At 39.6% G+C, this 20564-nt stretch overlaps 1 protein-coding gene across 2 annotated transcripts; it reads left to right on the forward strand.

Moving 5' to 3' along the window:
* The first annotated feature begins 5002 nt into the window (after nt 1-5002).
* On the forward strand, nt 5003-18812 carry gtf3c4 (general transcription factor IIIC, polypeptide 4). 2 transcript variants are annotated; one of them, XR_013329509.1, is made up of 8 exons: nt 5003-5334; nt 6461-8152; nt 8295-8425; nt 8547-8635; nt 9148-9215; nt 10562-10670; nt 14915-15098; nt 18756-18812. XR_013329509.1 is itself a non-coding variant. In XM_077738026.1 (5 exons), exons 1-5 carry the CDS (start codon nt 5014-5016, stop codon nt 9210-9212), a joined length of 2298 nt encoding a protein of 765 aa, XP_077594152.1. In that variant the 5' UTR covers nt 5003-5013; the 3' UTR covers nt 9213-9326. The 2 variants fall into 2 exon arrangements, 1 of the variants encoding a protein (XP_077594152.1); XM_077738026.1 differs by lacking the exons at nt 10562-10670; nt 14915-15098; nt 18756-18812 and having other exon boundaries at nt 9148-9326.
* The last annotated feature ends 1752 nt before the right edge of the window (nt 18813-20564 follow it).

The following is a 20564-nucleotide window of genomic DNA, read 5'->3' on the forward strand; positions in this document are numbered from 1 at the left end:
AGCGAGCCCAGGTCGGGCGGCCGGGTGGGCGAGTCCCAGTCCTCCTGGCCTTCCTCTGGCACTGCCACAGGGCATGCCCTGCCCACCGCCAGCTGCCCACGCTGGGTCAAAGAAACAACAGCCGCTGGCTACCTGGCTTTGGCAGCAACCTGCTGCTCGCTACACACAAAAATGCAATCCATCAATATGAGGACATTTCAACAGTAGACTGTCTTGGACACTATCTCATCTTTTTTATTAAAGTACTTCTAGACAATTGGTGGCACTCTGAAAAAGAGACTATGAATCAATAATGGATGGATGGAGGGGGAAAAGACATTTAAATATGCATGGTGGAATGTATTGTTTTGGATTTGTACAATTATTGTAATATGTCAATAGATAATAAATACTGCAAGTAGAATAAATCATGTAAAAAAATGGTGACTTGATTTGTGCATACAGGAGGAAAAGATATGTGTTTTTAGTATGGTAGTGATCCTAGTTTCAATGATTGCAGCCATGTTTGGTTTAAACTTGGTGTCCAAGTGGCGGCCCGGGGGCTAAATCTGGTCCGGTGCATCATTTTGTGCGGCCCGGGAAAGTAAATAATGAGTGTTGATTTCTGTTTTAGGATCAAATTAAAATGAAGAGTATAGATGTATATTAAATTTCCTGATTTCCCCCTTTTAAATCAATTATTGTCATTTTTTAATCAATTTGTTTGTGTTTGTAGTTCAAAAATCATTTTGTAAAAGCTAAAAATATATTTAAAAAAGCTAAAATAAACATTGTTTCATATCTATAAAAAAACAAATATTAATGGCTTTTAATCCAGTTCTTTTAATCCATTTATAAAAACAAAAATATCTAAAGATTATATCTAAAATGGGCCAGCCCACGTGAAATCCAACTAACCCTTAATTTAGAGCAAATGGACGCATTTTTTGGGTATACTCAAGGATGGATGCACTCTCTAAAGATACGTTAGAGCCTAGCAGGTCATCAAATTAGAGATTAGCGACCTGAAATGCGCACCTGACAGGATCTGGTCTCAATCCAAGCCTCCCGTGTGATTTTTTTGTGTGTGTGGTAAAGCCCTTTCCCCGAAAACCCTTTTTGTTTCGGACCTACGACGGTATGAAAGCGCCCATTCTCCGAGATGAAGAGAGCTCCGTCCAGCAGCGAAGTAAATCCCCCTCTCTACAAGATACCAATTGATATCACATCACCGATATGAGTAGGAAACACGGAGGATGGCCTTTTGTTTAGCTTCCCTCGGGGATGTTCAGTCACCTGTTAAAGGTCAAGGTGATGGCTTGTCAGGATTAGAGGAAATAGCTGCCGTGAAGGAAGAACACGCTGTGAATTGCTGTAGCACTGCAGGCCAGATGGACTCTAGGAAGCATCAGTTACTAGTTACACTACTACATCTTTGATTCAGCATCTGTCTGGAGAACAAATGACTGGTAATCCAGGTTCAAAGAAGTGGATTAAATATTCAGTTTTTTATAGATCTAAAACAATGTTTATTTGAGCTTTTTTTATATATATTTTTAGATTTTACAAGATGATTTTTTAACTAAAAACACAGAAAATTGGATTAAAAAATGACAATTATTGATTCAAAATGGGTAAATCAGGAAATTTAATATACATCTATACTCTTCATTTCAATTTCATCCTAAAACAAAAATCGGCACTCATGATTGACTTTCCCGGACCGCACAAAATGATGCGGCGGGCCAGATTTGGCCCCCGGGCCACCACTTTGACACCCGTCCTCTAAATACATTACATTATGGCAATTCTATCGCTAATCCAGCAGCACCAAGCGTCAATGCATGATGAAGTATGCATCTAAACAATTCCAAGCAACTGAGAAACCTATTGTTAAATTCCCAGCATGCATTTTGCTATTCAACAGGATTGACCTCACGTGACCTCATCTGTATCCACAAATCCTTTTGGTCATGACTCCATTTCAGCTACTCCTCCACTATTAGGCTACCCAAAGCGTTTTTAAATCTGGTCTTACATTGTTGGCCTCTTTCTGTGTGGCTGCAAATGCCAGGATAAAGTTTTTGTGACAGTATTTGATGAATGTTTAATCCAACACGGCAAAGTGGGATTGGCTCCCCGGTCGAAAGCCACCAAAGACACACAGCAGGTGAGTGAAATATTCATTGACTACACGCTTCATTAACAATGGAAGACGCCACCACCACCACCACGGCGGCGGTGGCGGCGGTCCCCTTTCATGTCTTCATTTCGATTATTGAAACAAAAGACGGAAAAGTAGGTGATTAAAACAAAGTGGGCGTGCTATTCTATATTTGTCTTCCCCATTTGTAACCATTTGTTTTCTGACAAATAACGTTGTCTGCCGCAAATCCCGCTGTCATCCCGACACGGCGGCCCGTGACGAATGCCTCCCCGCCACTCTCGGGCTCGCCGTACAAGTACGGGGGTTCGAACCCTGACCCCTACGACAACATCTGTCCGCTCCTAACGTTTAGTATTCTGACAAATGTTGATAAGTGTTCCTATTTGTATTAATTATGGCCCAAAAACGACGGCGGACGATCCGTCAATGGCGCCCACGGATGAAGTGACAGATGCCGTGCCTTGCAGGGATGGAATCCGTCACGTCGCTAGCCACTGTGTCGCCGCTGAGTGTCAAAACCTTTTTTTTTTTCGGGGATAGGCCCCGCCTCCGTGGGTGGATCTGTCATGTAGATTATGAAATTTCCCAGTGGAGATCATTAAACTTTCATCTAATCTCATTGAATTAAAATAGGAATGTGCAAGGCCTTGACACGCTGTCCAAAGCCATATTGTTGGGCCACATCAGGCCTTTGACAAAGTCATAAAACAAACTAAATGTAGCCATGTGACGTGGCAAGAGCTCCTTTTTTAGCGAAGCCAATATATAGCCAAACAAATCATTTTTCACTCAAGTGGATAATCTGTAATTTGACAGTTTTTAGCCAATGAATAATGACAAACCTATTGTGTACTACAAAGTATATTTGGCTTTGTTGGGTCTAAAGACATAGCCATTACAATTCATGGATATTTGCATACCTGGCAACCTTGGCCAATTGCTCCCCTTATTAATGTTAGCAATTCCCCTTATTAAGCCATAAAAAAATGTACAAATGCAACATATTTACTCACACTGAACGCACTAAAAAGTCAAAAATTTTCTCCAAAGTGGACAGGTGACCCACTAGTATTCACTAAATTCAAAATTGTGTAGATGACCAAACGTCCGGCGACCAAACGTCCGGCGACCAAACGTCCGGGCGACCAAAAATGACCAAAAATGTCAACATCTACATTCAAAACTATTACAAAACAGACCATTTGATATTATATATGTAAAGTAGCAATTTGTACAGTCGAAAAAGCTTGGTTTGTATGCTAAAATTGCCCAAAAAGAGCAAAATGTTCCATTTTTTCAGGCAAAAACCTTTTGCATGATACAATAGGCCCTCCATGGCGTCATGTGATCATCATTTAAGTGAATCCACCAGTTGAAAAGACAACATCTCAAAGATCAGGCGCATCTTTTCCACATTTGATCAACTCTAGCTCTGACAGCTGTTGGGTCAAAAACCCACAACAATCAACCAAAAAAAAATACTACATCTGTTTTACATTGTCACATTAAAGTACCCAAAAAAGCCTTTTCTTCCTACTGTAGTCACACCAACGCATGGAACAGTTACGTTTTTTTACTTCCTACTCCATGGCGGCTTCTCTTTACGACTCATGACCATTGTTATTCCATTTTTTGTGTGTTTTTATTTAGTATTTGATGCATACTCGGGGATGACAGCTGCGACGTAAACTAAATTGGCTGTTTACAAGCGACTCCATGCTAAAGCCATCTAGGGAGGAATGGATAAAAAGTCTTTGGAAAAAGGGCAGACATTTTTTATTTGGCCTCTTTCCTTTCAAGCTTTGTTCTCTCCCAAGGTTACTAACATCAAGTCTATTTTTGATATTTTTTCCTCGTTTCTGGTCGCCTTGACAGCTCAAACAACACAACATTGCTAAATACATGCAAATCGAACCAAAAGGAGTAGAAATAAATAAGATATATGTAGTATTTATGTCCAGGATTAGTGGAGTTTGTCATAGAATGGACGCTCAGTATGTTTTTGAATTTGCGGCCCTCCTTCTGTAAGATATTGGTGGAATTTTCCACTGGTGTTGTCAATTTGAAGAACATGTTTGTACAATCTGTGTGTGTTTTTATAATCTCGCTAGGAGCTGAAGATCCGTGCCAAGAGGCATTAAAAACTGTTTTTACTTGTCTTATTGTAGTGAGCAGCAAAAAGGGGATTTAAAATATCTAAACTAAATTATTAAAGCATTTTGTGGACTAGATACAAACAGGATGAGGTTGAAAATAATGTAAATGATAAATAGAAAGGGTAATTGGAAGTGGTCTCAAACTGGATTAAACAAAAGGGTGTTTACATTGACTTACCGTGCTTTTGTTTACATTCATTGATGAAGCAAATCAATGGATTGATTAATTAAAAAGATAGAAGATCACAATAGTTTAAAAGGTCATCTAGGTGAAATATGCATATCATCATAAAATGGCATTTCACATTTGGTAGACTTTATATATATATATATATGTAAATTGCACCTTGTTATTCAAAATATGTTGCAAAATCCACTTGACTAAATTCACTATGCACAATGTCCTAAATTAAACATAATTAACCATTATGTAGGCCAATCTTGGTTGAATTCTGAATATGTGATGCAAACTTTACTCATTTTTGATATTTTTTGCACATAAATATGCTTTTTAAATACATAATTAGCAGTTTGACAGCATTTTTAAATAGGAAAAATATATAGGCAGGCAATATATGCAAAACAGTACAAGTCATGTAAAGATCAACACAAAATAACAATGAATCAAACAAATATTGTTCAAAATATAATAGAATTTCCAGATAAACATCGTGACGCGTGTGTATGACGTCACGTCCATTACCAACAAATATGGCGTCTCCCGTAGAGCATTTGTCTAGTGTTATAACTAACATTAGGCCATCAAACGACATTACTGAAATGGATTTTCAGGCAACCGATAATGTTGTAAATGCAGAAGACTTACCAGTCAAACGGGATCCGGCGATTACACTTTTGTCGACGCCAAGTGGCACACAGCCGCTTGTTTGGTCGCAGGACCACCGGCTAGCAGTGTGTACTAGCAACTGTGTGGTAGTAGTGGAGCATCTTTGCGACTTTCAAACCAGCAAACAAGATCTGATACTGAGCAGATCTTCAATTCCGATCGCCGATAAGAGCTACAAAATGCGGGTAATTATGTCTTAGCTTTGCTCTTTTTAATCAACTTGATCGGACTAAATCAGGACTAAATGGGGACATCGTGCACACGCTATACTTGAGCGCACGTGTTAAAAAAACAAATCGGGACTGGACGATTTAACATAAACAAATCGGACGATTTAACTGCGTTAAATGAAATAAAATACCGTGGTGGGCATGGGTGGGCGATCCGATCTTTGAGATCCCCGATGGGTGCAGGTTTTTTTGCAACCGATCCAGCAAGAACCGATGCGATTTCTGCAGGAAACAAGCAGCTGATTGCAATCCACTAATTGCACTGGTAGGACAAAAAACACGGTTTGCAATGGAAACCTGCACCCAACTACTAGTTTGCACACATATGGACGTGTATTATCACTTTTATGAAATAAAATGCAAGTTTTGTTAACTTTTCAGAGGGGTAAAACAGATGCAATCACAATTTCTTGATGTTAATGTGCAGAAAATAACTAAATATTTGCATTGAATCATCTTTGCATAACACACTTTGCATCTGTGTATATTGTCAGGTTGTAATTATTTATTATTATTTTGCCAGTCAGCATTATTAAACAGTTCTCTTTAAAAAGTACAGTTTAGTAACCAAATACAGTCTTAAAATACATTACTTTGCTGTCTTTTTAATCATCAGATACTATCATTGTTGACTTGCATAACGTAATGATACTGTAAAATAACTTTTCAGCATGGTAGTACTGTAAAAGTACTTTTCAGCATGGTAGTACTGTAAAAGTACTTTTCAGCATGGTAGTACTGTAAAAGTACTTTTCAGCATGGTAGTACTGTAAAAGTACTTTTCAGCATGGTAGTACTGTAAAAGTACTTTTCAGCATGGTAGTACTGTAAAAGTACTTTTCAGCATGGTAGTACTGTAAAAGTACTTTTCAGCATGGTAGTACTGCAAAAGTACTTTTCAGCACAGCATGGTATTACTGCAAAAGTACTTTACAGCATGGTTGTTTTTATTAAAGTTGGAGTTTTTACAGAGATCTGGAACTGCATTAATAAATTTCAATGACTAAATATTTAAAAAAAACAATTCTGTTTATTTATTTTCCATCTTTAATGGTTTCTTTTGTTGTCATTGACTGTCAAGGTCGGACCTTCAACAGAGCACGCCGAGGCAATGACCTACTTTAACACACATTCCGATTACTCCACGATGCAAGAGTTTCTACTAGATCGAGCAATGAATCCCTACGGCGAGCAGAAAGGAATGAAATACGCTAGTTGGTCGCCATTAGGTTGCGGTGGCAGTGGCCGCTGCTTACTGGCCTGCTTGACCCTGGAAAACCGACTCACCATCCAACAGTGCCACGTACGTCTGGGTTGGCAGACTATGGTCGACTTGGGCGAGAAATACGGCGAGCTACTCCAAAAACGAGGCTACGCCCAAAAAGACGGACAACCACCCGAGAAGGATCTCTTGGACTTTGAGGAACTTCAACGACGCCATCGAATGCAGACTCCCGTGAGGATGGAGTGGTCCAGTATTTACACTCTGAAACAAGTACAGTCAGACAACTCCTGCCTGGATGTGGAAATGGTCCTTCTTGCTGTTTTGATGGAAAATGGCGACCTGATTTTGTGGAAGTTTACGATACCCTTTGAAAATGAATCAGATGTAGTTTTTTTCGACGCCATCGAGTCTTGGGTGAGCCGACCTAGCGCCTTGGCGTGGTGGGAGTACGAAAACGCAGGTCGGCAAATGAGCGGTTTGATCGTGGGTAGTGATTTAGGGCCAATCAAAATCATGCCGGTGAGTTTGATAGGGGTCAAAGGTTACTTTACCCTCAGACATCCCGTCATTCTTTGGGAAGAGATTGATAAGATTAGCGTGGAGAACCTCAAGTGCGTCTCATTGGTCCACCCAGTCCTCCAATCCACTTGCAGCCTCATTGTGGCGTCACGTGGTTCTTACGTTTTCTGGTGTTTGCTAGCCATCAAGCCCACCGGACTGGAGGTGCGGAACTCGCATATAGCGGGCCTCTATTCGCTCCCTGTGGTGTCGTTGGCGGTCGGATCGAGCGGGGTGGTGTACACTTGCTCCGCCAATGGATGGATTAAAAAACTGATGCCCAAATTCACTGAAAATGCCTTGATTTTTGATCAAAAAATCCTACTAAGCCCTGAAAATCTGACCAACCAGCGCTTGGATGCCATTGCGTTGAGTTCTAACGAAGCGTATATTGCGTTACTGGGTACGCGAGGTATGGTCAACTCATTTCATGCCAATATCAAGAACTACCAAGTCAACTTTTTCGCTTTAAAACTACCCGAAGTGGCAGCCGAGCTCCTGTTGGGGTCGCCCTCCGAGAAACTCTACAAGCAAGCTGATCTTCTCGATATTATGAGGTGGAACATCTTAAAAACCAAAAACATTCCCGAGGAACTTCAACAGGAGCTGGACCAGAAGATCCAAGAGACGGATTCCCTCTACTTTTGGCGCTTGAAGCTTTTCTTGCTTCGTTTTCTGCACCAGTCGCTTCAGAGCCCACTGACGGACCACCAATGGAAACCTTCCAAGGAGATCCCCCACGCTGTGGTGCGGCTCGACCAGGAAAAAGATGAAGAAGAGGGCGAAGAGATGAAGGGGAATAATTCCAATGAGCAGATGACGGACTTGCAGGAAAAGATGGATTTAGTGGAGAAGCGTCTGGCGCGGGAGAACATGAAGAAGTTGCTTGGGGAGGTCTACCTCAACTCTCCCAAAACGGAGAAGACTCGCATTCCCACTTTGGGTGTGGCCGAGCATCTCCTCAAGGAATCTGGAGATGAAAACACAGAGGTAAACAAACAAAAGCACCATTCATATTATCTAGCTAGCTTTACTATGGAAATAAGCATCATGGCAGGCTCTTGAACAAAACAAATGTGTGTAAAATGTCTTTTTCTGTGTCTGTATTCTGTCCTTGTCTTTGGCCTGGTAGGTCCTAATCGGTCACATCAAGAAAAAGATGAACAAGCAGACGTTCCCGGAGTGCTGCAGCATCTGCCAGGAGACGCTTCCCTTCACCGACCACAAACAAGCCTTGTGCCAAAATGGACACACCTGGCTCAGGTACTCACCCGCCAATCTACACCTGGAGTCCATCTTACACTCTCCTAATATTTACACGTTTTTTTGACAACCTACTCGTAAGCTAACATATTTTTTTAAACATTTTTTGTACCTCTTTTAGGTGTGTTTTGTCCTATCAAGCCTGTCAAACATTTACGTACAGACGCTGTCTCTTGCATGATAGCGTTTCTGGAATTCCCGACCCTGACGGTAAGATGCCCTTCCCATTTGGAGTTTACCGTATTTTCACGACTATAAGGCGCACTTAAAAGTCTTAAATTTTTTTTTCAAAATAGACAGGGCGCCTTATAATCCAGTGTGCCTTATATATGGAAAAAAATTGTATTTATTAAGGGACAGCACATATCAATGAACATATTTACATTCATGTTAATTAACATTTATATGTAAATATGTATTTCAATTTAGGGAACTACACAGTCACCTCTAGAGCCAGCTCTTGTTGTTGTATTGGAATTTTTTGGTGCAAAATCTTGTAGTGTGTGAATTTTTTTTGTACAAAATTTTGGTGTTGGAATTTTTTTGTACACCAAACATTTGCATATTTAACAATATTGTTTCAGTTCAGGTATTTGTGGGGGGTTTTTGGACAGTTTTGGCTCTTAACATGTCATTTTACTCCAAAAAAATCACATATACGAACAGAAATGTTACATTTTAACATAATTTTCCACTTTTTTATCCCTTTTTTTCCTTTTTAGACCCACAATGGATAAAGAAAATCCTCCAAGCGCCATGCTTACTCTGCGACTCTCCCATGATGTAAAAGGTATAAACCAAAGTACCACGTTTTTTTTTTTACAATCACTGCAACGTGCCTCTTAATGATATCATATTTATATCCACGTCTTCAATTCGGAAATAAATGTCTTTGAAGATATGTTGACTCTTGTATTTCTTCACTCGCCGAGCCCGTAAATGAAGGTGCTGCGGCTTTCAATTACTTTTTTAATGAGCTAAAAACATTGTGGAGTCCAAACTTTTTACACTTTTATTTCCTAACACTCCCCCCAAAAATTCCCATTCAGACACAAAGATACAAAGACAAGTTTGAAATGTAGTTATATCCGGAAACCTTTCATTATTCAGTAAAACTTGAGGACACCATAAATAAGAACATATACACTTTTCCTGTATTTCTAAAACCTTTGGTGTAGTTTTATTGCAAGTAAGTGGAACTTACTGCAAGACCTATTTTAGTCATTTTATACTTTCTCGTTTTTTTGTAGGGGAAACAAATAATACATGGTGAATAAAACATTGTCTTGGAGGGGGGAAAAAAATGGAAAAATCTTAGCGTAGCGACTTTAATTGGCAACGTAAAACAATTTCCATGGAGGAGGAGGTGCTCAGTCATTCTCTCAGATGAGGACTTCCGCTAATGTAAACGTAGAAGAGAAGAAACGGCGAGGAAGATGAGATGAGCAAGAGGCAGGCAGGCAGGCAGGAAGAAAGTCAAAAGTGTGCTTAAAAACCTGCCGCCGCCGCGCTCCCTCCCGTGGGAACGCCGCCCGAATGAGATTCACTGGTAATGAGGGACAGAACATGGTGCCAGATGTGATTCTAATTCTAATCAAGTAGCTAGCGAGGGCGGGTGAGCATATTGTTCAAGACAATTTAAACATTTTTTAACCAATTTCGGGGACTAGGAACACTCTTGGTGGCATGTTCATGTTCTCTATTGAGTTCATTTCATTGAATTTGGATTAAAGTGGAAGGTGGGTCATCAAAATTGGGTTTTTTAAGGGGTGGAGCTTAATAGAAATTGTCGTACCGAGTGGAAAATTGTCGACAAAATGTGAAATTTTCAAGACATAATCTGTTTTAACTGAATTTATTCCAGAAATTCAACTCAAAAAGTGAAAATTCCACTTCTGGATTTGAACCCAAATCCCCCACCGTCAGGCCAACACCCCAAACACTTAACCACCGTGCCACACATGTAAAAAAAATCATGTCCCACTTAAAAATTCCATTGATTTGAATGCTGCTCTCATCCCACGTCAACTCGGATAATCCCCCAAAACCACTTGAAATATGACACTTGCATAGGTCAAATCTTTTGTACTGTTTTTGTGTGTTTTTTTGTGATCTGATGTTGAGCTTCCTTGACAGAACCGAGCGAAGGGTGGATGTTTTTGTGGTTGATCCGCCTACTTAGAAGATTTCCACCAGCAATTACCCACTTCTCCTCCCATCTTTCCTTTTCCACAGCATCAAACAGGTTTGTTTATTATTTTATTATTGAATATTTTCAGGCTTTCTGTTAGTGTCAGGGCGGTAACGATTCCAACCCTTCCCCACCTTAATTCCATGTGATGTTCCCCTTTGTTTCCACTTGATTTGGAAGACAATCTTTCCTCCCTGCCGCCGCCGTATCGTCTCAAGAGTATCGCTTGTTTCCGTGGCATTTAGTTTATGCCAATAAAGCACAGCTAGCATCATCGCCTGGTGCGATAATGATGCTTTTTAGCGTTCTCTGTTCATTGGTTGAAAGAAAAAAAATGCAAGACATTAATTTCTCGGGGTTAAGAATGTGCTTTTCACAACACGCATCAACAAACAACGGGTTTATTCTCAATTTTGCGCCACCTACGTCATTGCTATTTTTGCTATTTTTTATATATGAAATAATTTAATATGCAGTCCCCTTCTAAGCACACAATAATGAGTACGTATTAATGAAGTTTATTGACTGCCATTGATGATGAAATACTAAGCAGACTATTTTGACATTTGGCATATTACCACTTAAAAGGGTGCTCGGACGTTTGGTCCCCCGGTCTTTTGGTCGAACGGTCAAATGGTGACAGAGAGTTTACTTTTAAAACCAGAATTTAATATCTAAGAGAGAGAGAAGTACATTTGACCGGAGACCAAACGCCCGGGCGACCAAACGCCCGGGCGACCAAACGCCCGGGCGACCAAACGCCCGGGCGACCAAACGTCCAGGTGACCAAACATCCGAGCACCTATATATAATGATACATTTTTCAAGCACATTTATAATAGTACCCCAAAATAACTTCAATCAAGTTTGAAATCTCATTATAACTTGTATAATTTCTTTCTTATTCCATTTTGATAGTACTCTAAGGAAGTTGTACTTTAGCCTGAAAACAGTCTCACACACACACACTTAAATATACACAGATGCACATGCAGTATGTCAGTGTTAATGAAGTCAATATGCAAGGTTGTCTTGTGCACTGATGGGGTGAACACGCTTGCCTAACAGAACGGCTTGACTTTGCTGTTTGCCATCCCTTGGGGGAGGTTGGGGCGGTCAGTGACCCGACAAGGGCTGAGGGGGCGCTTGTGTGTGTGTCCCGTCATTAGAGTCCCCATTTGTCTGTGGCTGGGAGAGCACTCGAGTGGAACTAATACTGAACAGCAGAAAGGACATGGAAAGGGAGGGCCGCTTTTTAGACGGATACATTCATTAAGCGCTCTCTTAACATGCTTCCTGTCTCCTCTTCTTCTGTTTTAATTAAGTGCGGGCTAAAGCCATCTTAACCTGTCAAATGTTTAATAACAACGCCTGACTTTTTTTAGGCAAATATTGTAAAGTGTGTCATTAAGCTTTGCCTGGATTTGAGATGTTTTATAGTTGTACTTTTTACATTAATTCCAAAAGTTTTTAATGGCAAACATGAACAATTTTATCATCTTACATGACCTTTTGACCTTTCACTTTTTCCACATTTGTTTTTTTCTGTTTATTGAACCGAGAGTCCACATTTGAATCTAATTATTCAAATATGTGCGTGCATATTGTACTTCTAATTTAAAGGTTATTAAAATGTAGATGTTAACAAGTAAACACATGGAAAATTGGTGTATATAGCTTTAATGAGTGTATATTGTATTATTTTCTTAAGCTTTAATTTTAACCATGCAAAAAAAAATGAGTGACATGTCAATTTCACTAAAAAGAGTGCAAAAAAAAAATAGAGAGCAATTGAGCTAAAATGGGCATCTTTGAACTTTTAAGCGGAATAGTTAACAGTTGATTTCTAAAATACCAAATCAAGGTCTGACTGATACCTTTTTTGTGTTAAATCTCGTTTTGCTCCGCCATTTTTTTCAAGTACTTCTGAGACGGATTGATGGACAGTTACATCTTCATTGCCTAAAGTTTTTTTTTTTTTTAAATAAATGTTTTTCAACCTTCAGATAAGAGAGATACGAGAACAAAAAAGTTTTTTTTTCCTATTTTTTTTTTTTAGTAAGTCTACCCGACAACCAAACACGCCTAAGCACATCTTAAGTGAAACACGCTTGTCGCTAGACATCACATGACGTGTAACGTACAAGCGGCGGATGATGGATGTCTGTCTCCATCAACGCCGAGCCGTCATGTGACAGCTCTCGGCGGCGGTGACAAGTCGGGTTCCAGCCTAGACAGATTGCCTTCAGGTGGCTCGCTTTTCAAAAAAAAACCAGGACGTGGCGCGCTTAACTTTCCTTTTGAAGGCGGAAGGGGCTCTCTAGCTGTCTTTTTTTCTTATTTATTCAATTTTTTTTCACATTTCAACCAGGGGAAATGGCTCATATGAGAGTTTGCTTTAATATCTATCTTTCTAAGATCAGAGTCATATGTATTCATACCTCATATTTCAAAACGTCGATCACAGGCTGTGTAAAATTGCCTTAAAAGTGCATTATGTAATGTAATAGTCAGTTTGAGTGATGCTTACCTGCCTTGTATGGGGGTAAGGGGAGTACCTGCTGCCGATTTTTTTTTTTTTTTGGGTAAAGAATTTCATCACGAGGGAGATCGTTGACGGAGATTTTAAATGAACGCGTCTCAGCCGTGGATAAATGTATTTTAACAAGTTAAAGCGGCTTTAAAAAAAAGAGTCTATTCTTCCTTAGAACGACTCTTTTAGGATTTCACTCTCGGGGAGGAGAAATGGTTTCAGAGCCCAGTTATGCGGAATTTCAAATGAGTTTTTGTTTGAGGGGGAAGAAACTGAAAACACCGGTAATAACTCTCTGCAAAAAAAACCATTAGAATGCATATTTATGTTGCTTGTTATGAAATATTCATCAAGTTTGGAATAAAAAAAGAACAGCCAATTGGGGTTAGGCAAGGGAAAAATGTGTGTTTATTTGCGTTTGTGTTGCTTTAAAATGAGGCCGACGGGGCTCTCATCACCTCTCGCGTGCGCGGGGGTGCCGACAAACTCTTGGCATTCAATATCTGACACGCCTTGTTTTGTTTGTTTGCATTTTTTAGTTTTTTTTCCACATTTTTCGTTCCCGAATTAAGAAACGAATGAAGGATAGGGTTCTTTTAGCAACTGCCCCCTTTGCAATGTTTACCACTGATGAAATTATAATGCGAACCCTGCTGTATTATTCATAAGCCAATTAGGCCAAGTGTTACTTGATTTGATGGGGAGACGACACACAGTGTACATTTAACTAATGGAGAGCAAAGAGAGCAAAGGAGAAGGAGGGCCGGCCGGGCGGGAGGGAGGACAGCTGAGGCGGCCCATTCGGTGCCTTGCTCTAGGATTACGTGGCTAATTGCCCTGCTTTATCTGTCTGTCATGGATAGCCATGCATATTTTAGCGTTCCCAAACACTTTGATTGTTTGCACTCGTGTTGGGGCTGTAACAAGTAGAGCAGAGGCCAGAGTGGAGTGTAGTTAAAAACTGCCAGCGGGGGGATACAGGGACGAGGGTGCAGCTAGGGTGGCGTGTAGGAGGGCTACGGGGGTCGGAATTGAACCTCGGGGCCTTGCTGACAGGTGGGGGGGGGGCCAAAGTTTTGACATGGCAAAGGTGTGTCGAGGTGAGGGAATAACAGTGGGGAAGCAGGAGGTTGCAATTAGCTTTGTTGTTGTTGTTTTTTTGTTGGTTTTTGGAGCACAGTGGGTTCTTGGAAAGTAGGGGTTCAAAGTTTTTGTCTGTTAGATATACTTTACTTTTTAAGGAGTTCAATTTATATGAGATATTTTTTTCGGGTTTGGTTGTTTTGGCTCTGTAGGGCCTTCTAGAAGGCAGTGGGTTGATTTGGTGGAAGGTGGGATGTGTATTGTGGAGGGATTTGTTCATTTTTTAATAGGCCACCTTTATTTATGTTGATGAACCTTGCATTAGACTCTACCAATGTATAAAAACAGAGAATTCATGCGATTCATGCTAAACCTTCAAGCAAAATTCATAAGAGCCTAACTAAGGAAATGGACAAAATGTTATTGTCATGTGGACTGTTATGAAATATTGAGCTTTCTAATTATGGATTCGTCTTTGTGGCACACTGCTTTCAAATTATAGCTGATTAGAATCCGAGTCTGTAAATTTATTGACAGTTTTAGGGGGACCTAAATTGCTTAAAATGGCTTTTCTGCCTTTAAAGCACTTAAAGATATTTCCATGTATGTATTTTCTAAGTATTTTAGGGAGTAAAAATGCTTCTATGATTTGGGAAATAAGACTGTTGAAAATGTTTTCCAGGAGTCTCTCTACCTGGATGATGAACAAAGTACAGACAGAAGAGCTTTCAAACTAAGTTGAGGAACAACAATGGACTCGGAGACAGCCATTGTTGAGACAGCTGTTGGCCAGAAGGCGGACGGTGCCCGACACCAACCGCTTGGTGGACTCCTGCGGTCAGGGACGTCGTCCAACTGATGAATGAGTGAGTACCATCGGCTCTTTTTTCCAACTGTGAGATTCTGGAGAGAAAACACACACTCAACAACAAACAAACAAACAAAAACACATCAATATGTAGTAATGATATATAAAATATTAATATAAATAGTAATATATAAATAACTAGTCAACATAAAAAAATAAGTAGGAGTAATAATTAGTTTTGATTGACTACTGATGTAGCGTCAACAATTAGGAAATATTAGAATTTGAATTCAGACCAAAACCGGTTTTCAATCTAGATTGGACTAAAATAAGTGCAGCTTTCAATTAAAATTCCTGCATTTAGTTTTCACTTTTATTCATAATCAGTATCTTCAATTCAGCAACTTCTTGAAAAATAATTTGAATTCAGACCAAAACCAGTTTTCATTCCACAATTTACTAAAATAAGTGCAGCTTTCAATTAAAATTATTGGATTTAGTTTTCATGTCTTTTCATATTCAGTATCTTCAATTCAGCAACTTCTTGAAAAATAATTTGAATTCAGACCAAAACCGGTTTCCATTCCAGATTGTACTAAAAATAAGTGCAGTTTTCAATTCGAATTCCTAGATTTTCTTTTCATATTCACTATCTTCAATTGTACTCTTCAATTCAGTAACTCCTTGAAAATAAGAAACTAGTAGTTTGCTCTTTTTCGATCTGGTGTAGCCTCCCTCAAATCAAGCCTATGTAAATACCCCCCAATTCTGCATCCAGAGTCTAGAAAGCACCCTAAAACAAAAAAAAATCTTTTCCATGGGGTAAGTAAGAAGTACGGTAGGGCGTGGCGTCCGTGCTTGCGTGCGTCCCCGTTGTGAGTCCACGTTGATCCTGAAGCAACTCTGACTGATGAGCTCTTTGAAAGCTGATCAGACAGTCATACAAGCAAGAGGAAACTGGAGCAAAGGGATCCTTAATTATCTGATGAAGGGAAGGAAGCTTATCTGAACGGTTTCTTTTTTCTCTCCCCTTTTTTTTTTGATCTGCCGGGATCGTGTGGCACATCTTTACATAACAAAAGAGCAACCTGGCTCCATTCTGATTCACCATCTTGTCCATTTTAGACCTCCTATCTACTCCCCAATAACCCTAAAACATTAAATCCTCCATACATATCTTGATGTTTTGATTTATATCAATGTTTTTAAGTCAGGATCCTCCCTAAAATCCTTTAGATTTCAATACCTCGCTATCAAAAACATCTTTAGGAGCCACTACGACGACTTGGTCACCACGCTAACTTATTCATCAGCGTTAAAGCACGTGTAAGGAGATAGCCGTTAATTAATATCGCTGTCGGGTAAATGGTTTCCTTGCCGGAGCGTCCTCTCGCCATCCGTCAGTAACCTAATCGCGTTTTGGCCTTGGTGCCAAGCCTGGAGCTCAATTAAGATAATGCCACCAAAAAACAGGTCTCTTTGGCCATTAGCCTCATCAAGACGGGTCCGTTAATGGAGTCACGAGGCCACTCCGGGAACAATTATGGCGCCGGCCCCTCCTGACGGCTGAGTAATTGTTGGCGACCCAACTGAGTTGGCCACGGATGTTGACCCTGGAGGTGGGATGGCGGCAGCTGGGGGGCTCAGTCTTTGCTCTTTATCATATCTGGATAGGGAAAGCACAGTTGAGTGGTTTGTACGTCGGATTTGCAGTTGTGAGGTTCTGGGTTCAAACCCAGGTCAGTTCTCTTGTGTGGAGTTTGGTTGGTCTCCCGTAGATTAAGTGACCGGACGTTTGGTGGCCATTTTTTTGGTGACAGAGAGTTTACTTTTGAAAGCAGCTCTCAAAATTTGTATTCATGAGAAAGAGTTTAAGATCTAAGAGAGATACTTTAATATCTAAGAAAGATAGTTTAATATCTAAGAGACAGAGTTTAATAGCTAAGTATTGTTTAATATCTAAGTATTGTTTAATATCTAAGTATTGTTTAATATCTATGTACTGTCTAATATCTAAGTACTGTCTAATATCTATGTACTGTCTAATATCTAAGTATTGTCTAATATCTAAGTATTGTTTAATATCTAAGTATTGTCTAATATCTAAGTATTGTCTAATATCTGAGTATTGTCTAATATCTGAGTATTGTCTAATATCTGAGTACTGAATAATATCTGAGTACTGAATAATATCTGAGTACTGTTTAATATCTGAGTACTGTTTAATATCTGAGTACTGTCTAATATCTAAGTACTGTTTAATATTTAACTACTCTTTAATAATGAAGTAGTACTGTTTAATATCAAAGTACTGTTTAATATCTGAGTACTGTTTAATATATAAGTACTGTTTCATATCTAAGTACAGTTTCATATCTAAGTACTGTCTAATATCGAAGTACTGTTTAATATCTGAGTATTGTTGAAAGCAGCTCCCAAAATTATATTCATGAGAGAGAATTTAATATCTAAATATCTACTGTTTCAACATTACTTGTAAATTAAACTCTCTCTCTTCGACAGTAAACTCTCTGTCACCATTTGACCGGCGACCAATCCTCCCACACCACCAGCTCCACGACTCTCACCCACCCGGTTTTAACGATCCCTCCGACGGCACGATTCGGCCGCACGCCGCGACTTTGCGTCGGCTCGGGGGCCCTTAAATCCTCACGGTCAAGATGTTCCGTGCGTTGACGTCCGTGAAGCTGCAGGGTGGGCGTCTCCTGGGGAATTCCAACAGTCAAGCCCCTCTTAAATCTTCTTGTTTCAAGTTCACAAAATCAATAAGATAAATATCCTGTTTGCCTCTCTCCTACTTAGCGGCAGCAGAGCGGAGAATCTGGCTTTAACCTGAGGCTATCTTTAAAATAATCCCTCCTCCCCCCCGCCACTAAACCTTTTTAAAGCTTTGAGGGAGCACGTTTACGATTCTCAGGTGCGTGCCTTTTTATTTTTGGTTCGTTTTTTTTGTCTTTACCAAGAAAAATCAAGGCAGGGCTTGTGTAAACATCGAGCATCACGCCATCGGTCCGGAAGCGCCAGTGGCTAAGTCACGCCATCGAGCGGTTCCTTGTGTGATTAGGCCGCTGAACCCGAGCAAAAAACCAGACACGGATCGAAGACGGCGTGGACGGCGGCTCACGTCCCGCTGCTTTTTGATCGATTTCTTTTCCCGGCCCTCAATTATAGAACGAAATGGCCGTTCTGGACTTGAACTTTTTGTGTGAGCGTGTCTTATGAATGTGGAAAGATTTTTTTACTTCTATGAAATGTGGGTTTGATGGTCTATTTTGGCAGACCCTCTGGAGAAAAGTGTGTGTTGGAGTTTTTCTGTAATACTTTTATATATATGTGTGTATTTAATCGTTTTTGTATGAGAGATTCTTCATTCCGAGGACTGTTTACTAGAAGATAAGACTGACCTTTACCCTAAAATGCAGACCTAGAAGGACATTTAAGAAATTTCTGATTGAAGCGTAATGGCTATCCAACAACCTTCACATATTGTCATGGGCCCGTTGAATGAATTTGAGTATTTACATATAAAGTACTGCTTTACTTACAGAATTTTCATCTTACAAATACTGTTCTGGAATGAATTTATTTTTTAAGTAGACTGTAGTACTGAATGCAAGAAAAACTCGTATACAAGCATTGATTGATATTGCATAAGCCGTTTTTTTTGACTTTTTACTATTTTATTCTTTTACAGGCAGAAAATAATCAATCGAATAAAAAATGGAAGACATGGATGGACGCTTATTGCCATCATCATTTCAGGTAGGACAAACTGACTTTATAATCAACCCCCCAACCTCAAAATTTAGTTTTATTCCCTCAAAATATGATTAAAAAAAATATAATGCATAACAAATAGTTAACATGTCAGCTTTCTACTGAAATATGTTGACATTTCAGAAAGAAGAAACTTCATTACAGATCAATGTACTTTATTATTGTTGAATTTGGTTTAGTTAATAAGGCACAGCATATATTAATGAACATATTTATATTCATATACATAAGATTGTAGCCTAGGGATAATTTCCTTCTTTAGTCCCTTGTGTAGGTTGAAGATATATGATTATATAACTATGTTGTTTGTATATATGTATTTTTTTATATAGATACAGCCATAAAACCTAACAATTTTCATTATAAGCCATCTAGGACTAATGTAGGACAATCTATTTTATCTTATGTCCTCTCCAACAAGTGTGCGAGAACTTGAGCCCTCCCCTCATAGTGATATAACAGTCTATTTGATTTAAACATTTATAAAGTGCATATTTGGACTAATTGTCACTTCTGAAAGACACAGAGCCATCCCAAGGACGTTATCTCTGACAGCTTGACTGACTGCATGTCATTGTAACCCTTAAGTATTTCATGCCCCGCAGACCTGGTAAATCGAGCCCATCACGTCGTACTACTAACGTCCATCTAATTTTCAATCATCCCGCCATTGCCGCAAAACGAGAACGCCGTCCGTCATTATCGGACTGCCATCAGACACTCGGGTAGCGAGGCGCTGGTTGAGGATGTCCTTCTTGTATGTCATCCCTTAAAGAAAATGTCCTCCTATACTAGAGGTAGGGAACTTATGGCTCGGGAGCCACATGTGGCTCTTTTGATGAGTGCATCTGGCTTTTTGCTAACCTGTGAGATAAAATATGGTGACAAAACTGAGATATTACATCTAGAACTGCTTTAATCTTAATTTTTTTGACTCTTATAGAATGCATTCTCATTGATTAGCAACAGTATAAGAATATTTTTGAAAATATATATTTTTTCCACTTTAAAAGTGGTGAAATTACAAAGAAAAAATTGAAAAGGCACTCGTTCCCATAGTGAGCAATGATAATGTCTCTCTCACTGGTAAAATTAGAGGGAATATTGTCTATATACCGCATATGAATATTGTCCGTAATTCCCGACATAGCCACGGCGAAATGCGGCGGGGAAGGGTCGTGGGTGCAACTTTAGCTGGAGTAATGAGGCCTAATCCCCTGCTGACTGGGGCTTGTTTAAACAGCTCCCGACTAAGCCTCTCGGTAATCGAGTAATTAACCCGGGTGGCCTTTTCTGCCCGGTAACTCCGGATTGGACTACCGAGGCCATCCATATTTTACTCTTTCGTTGCTGTAAAGGTTGAGTGTCATGATTTTCTTTGAGGGACAGAAGCTTAAAGCTGAAATGAAGGACAAGTGGTACACTAACTTTTAATTCAGGTTCAACACAAAGTGGTTTTATACACAGTTATTGATGTAATTCTTTTAAGACATACCTATTTTAATGTAATCAAAGCTGGCTGTAGTACCACCCATCAAATCAGTTCTTGTTGTCGACAAATACACATGACGTTAGTTTATTTTTTCTTTTAACAATAATTACAAAAAAACAAAAAAAAGTCAACCAGAATGCCATTTTCAATGCATTTTAGGGGACTTATCTAAAGCAGTAGAATGGTTTCTCTCTGGTACAATTGGACTAGAAATTGGAAGTTTTTGTACAAATT

The sequence above is a fragment of the Stigmatopora nigra genome, chromosome 17 (assembly GCF_051989575.1).
Source record: "Stigmatopora nigra isolate UIUO_SnigA chromosome 17, RoL_Snig_1.1, whole genome shotgun sequence".
NCBI lineage: Eukaryota > Metazoa > Chordata > Actinopteri > Syngnathiformes > Syngnathidae > Stigmatopora > Stigmatopora nigra.